The sequence below is a fragment of the Myotis brandtii genome, unplaced genomic scaffold, assembly GCF_000412655.1.
Source record: "Myotis brandtii unplaced genomic scaffold, ASM41265v1 scaffold1236, whole genome shotgun sequence".
Classification (NCBI taxonomy): Eukaryota; Metazoa; Chordata; class Mammalia; order Chiroptera; family Vespertilionidae; genus Myotis; species Myotis brandtii.
The window spans coordinates 969,242-972,470 of NW_005354316.1; the positions used below are offsets into that span (position 1 = coordinate 969,242).

General features: G+C 64.6%; 1 protein-coding gene across 1 annotated transcript in view; it reads left to right on the plus strand.

Annotated features, from left to right (window-relative positions):
• Positions 1 to 2,810, plus strand: part of ANO9 (anoctamin 9) — a 35,753-nt gene extending 32,943 nt beyond the window's left edge. Inside the window, exons 16-20 of the mRNA XM_014534008.1 lie at positions 321 to 793; positions 1,266 to 1,367; positions 1,445 to 1,538; positions 1,619 to 2,120; positions 2,266 to 2,810. Coding sequence (XP_014389494.1) covers positions 321 to 793; positions 1,266 to 1,367; positions 1,445 to 1,538; positions 1,619 to 1,819 — 870 coding nt within the window. The 3' untranslated portion in view covers positions 1,820 to 2,120; positions 2,266 to 2,810. The remainder of the gene's footprint in view (positions 1 to 320; positions 794 to 1,265; positions 1,368 to 1,444; positions 1,539 to 1,618; positions 2,121 to 2,265) is intronic.
• The last annotated feature ends 419 nt before the right edge of the window (positions 2,811 to 3,229 follow it).

Sequence of the window (3,229 nt, forward strand, 5' to 3'; positions counted from 1 at the left end):
AGACAGCCCCCGGGCCTTCCTGGGATGTCAGCCAAGATGCGGGTCAGGCCCCGGGAAGGGGCAGGGCTGGCACCCACCTTGCAGATCTGGCTGAAGGGCCCGCAGCCTCCTTGGGGCGCCCAGCAGACAACAGGAGCAGCTGGAGGGAGGGGCACAGCAGCAGTGGCAGGGACTGAGGGCAGGTGGCCCAGACTGGCGCACTGAGCCGGGCAGGAGTCGGGGTGGACAGAGAGCTGGGGGCGGGAAGCGGGCAGCGGGCGGAGGGAGGGACATGTGTGAGAGAGGCCCGAGTCCTGGGCGCAGGGGACCCAGGGGGCTGAGCAGGCTTGGGGGCAGCTGAGGGCGTCAGACAGACAAGGGAGGCAGGGAGACCTGAGCCCCTTCCCGTCTATGCCCAGGACGGGGGGTCAGGAGAGCGAAGGCCGGGCTGTAGGCCTTGGCCCAGGTCTCCTCGCGGGGTCTGGCCCGGTGGCTGCCATGGGTGCCGTTCCCAGAGATGGGACGAGGCCCCCCGACTATCCAGGCTCTTGGCTTGGGGGATGGACGGTGGGGGATGGACGGTGGGGGATGGATGGAGGTGGGGCAGGCAGCAGCAGTGGTTACGGCTGCAGGAACCAGACAGCCTCTCCCCACTGCTTGGCCCAGGGACCTGGCTGCAGGTGCTAGAGACCATTGGCGTGCTGGCGGTCATTGCCAACGGGATGGTCATCGCCTTCACGTCCGAGTTCATCCCCAGAGTGGTCTACAAGTACCGCTACGGCCCGTGCCGGCAGGGCGCACGCTCTTCAGTCGAGTAAGGGGCGCGGCCACACAGCCCCTGGGGGGCTCAAACTGCCCAGAGACCCCTGGGAAAATGGCCCAACCACAGCTCAGCAAGGGAGCCCGGGGAAGGGCTCAGTGCTGCCCGTACTGCCTCTGCCCTGCCCTGCAGCCCCGGGGCCGGAGCCAGGAGTGCTGACCGGGACCCCAGTGGGGGATTTAGGTCCCAGAACCAGCTGTGTCCTGAGCAGGCACTGAACCCCTGCCCCCCAAAGGCAGACCCTCCGTGCCCTGCCCGGCACAAGAGTCCCACCTAAGGCTCCCCTCAGCCCTGGGCAGGGGAGGCAGGTGGTGGCATCCGGAGCCCCTTCGGCCTCCCCCAGGGGCCCTCAACCACGTGGAGGAATGAGGAGGGGTCTGTGGTGACCCACCAGACAGGAGTCAGCTCTAGGGAAGCCCCCACACCCCCTGCAGCCCAGGCCCGTCTCCTCTCCCCCTCCCGCCAGCTGCCTCACTGGCTACATCAACCACAGTCTGTCCGTGTTCCACACCAAGGACTTCGAGGACCCGGTCAAGATCAAGGGCTCAGAGAACATCACTGAATGCAGGTTTGGACCCCCCCGGCCTCCCCACGTGTGCCCTCTGAACTCTTGACCCCTGACCTTAGGTCTTGCCCCCACCCCAGGTACCGGGACTACCGCAACGCTCAGGACTACAACTTCTCGGAACAGTTCTGGATCCTCCTGGCCATCCGCCTGGCCTTCCTCATCCTCTTCGAGGTGGGCAGAACTGGGGGGTCCTCCTCCCTGCCCCCCCCCCGCCTGCTTGACCTCTCCACTCAGCCCCTCCCCGCCCGCAGCACGTGGCCCTGTGCATCAAGCTGGTGGCGGCCTGGTTCGTGCCGGACGTGCCGCAGTCGGTGAAGAACAGGGTCTTGGAGCAGAAGTACAAGGTGCTCCTGGGCAAGCTGTGCGGGGGGCCCAGGCAGATGTGGGGGCCGGGCCTGGGCCTGCGGGCCACTCCTGCCTCCAGCTCCAGCCTCAGGAGCACGGACGTGTAAGGGACCCGGAGCTGCTGCTGGCACCAGGCAGGGCCTCAGCCGCCACCGCCGCCTCCACCCTGCTCACGGCCATGTGTGTGTGTGTGTGTGTGTGGAGGGGGGTGTAAGAAGGCTCACATGTATGTGGGTGTATGTGAGGGGTCCTGGGAAGCCTGTGTATATGAGGAGTCCCGGGAGGCCTGTGTATATGAGGGGTCCTGGGAGGCCTTGTATATGTGGGACACTGGGGGGTCTGTGTATATAAAGGGCCCAGGAAGGCCTGTGTATATGAGTGGCCTGGGGTGGCCCCTGTATATGAGGGGTGTAAGAAGGCTCACATGTATGTGGGTGTATGTGAGGGGTCCTGGGAAGCCTGTGTATATGAGGAGTCCCGGGAGGCCTGTGTATATGAGGGGTCCTGGGAGGCCTTGTATATGTGGGACACTGGGGGGTCTGTGTATATAAAGGGCCCAGGAAGGCCTGTGTATATGAGTGGCCTGGGGTGGCCCCTGTATATGAGGGATCCTGGGGGGGGGGTCTGTGTATATGAGGGGTCTAGGGAGGCCTGTGTATATGTGGGGTCCTGGGAGGCTTGTGTATATGAGGGGCCCGGGGAGGCCCCTGTATATGAGGGATCCTGGGGGGGCGGTCTGTGTATATGAGGGGTCTAGGGAGGCCTGTGTATATGTGGGGTCTTGGGGGGCGGTCTGTGTACATGAGGGGCACTAGGGCATCAGGGGGCAGCACACTTACCTATTCCATCTGTTAGGGCTCGGGCTTGGCCCAACCCTGGCTTGAACTCCGGGTGAGCACTGCCCCCCATACAACGGAGGGGGGTGCTTTTTATGCAAGCACAACACAGGAAAGCCAGCCGTTGCTGGGCCCCCTCTGGCTTCTGGGCCCCATCCTGCCCCACCCCCTCCCTGGCTAGTCAGAGGCCCCGGCCCCACCTCTCTGGCTCCCCTTAGCCAGCAGAACTTTTTATAATAAAATAAAACCTCTTTGTGCCAACGTTTGGGCCTCTTGGTGGATTGTGCCTACCCTCGGGCCTAGGTGGGAAGCTGAGGCCCGGGTGGGGAAAGGTCTGGGTGTGGTAGCCTCCTGGCCCTCCTCCTCTGGGTTTCCATGAGCTTCCAAGTGAGAGGCACCTTTCTAGGGTCCTACCCTCCCTCCACCTGGGATTTGGGGCCTGGAGTCAAGGCAGGCTTCCTGGAGGAAGAGGAAGAGCTGGGGAGGAGGAGCAGAACCGCAAACGGTGACCCGGGGGACGGTGGAATCTCCCAGGAGTCCCTCCCGGGCGCCCACTCTCAGGGCTGGGTGGCGGGTTTGGCCTCTGCCCCCAGGCCTGGCCGCTGGGCGTCAGTCTTGAGTGCCAGCCTCGGGCGTCAAGCGAAACATTGGGTCCGCCCTCAGCCTGGGCGATGGGCGGGA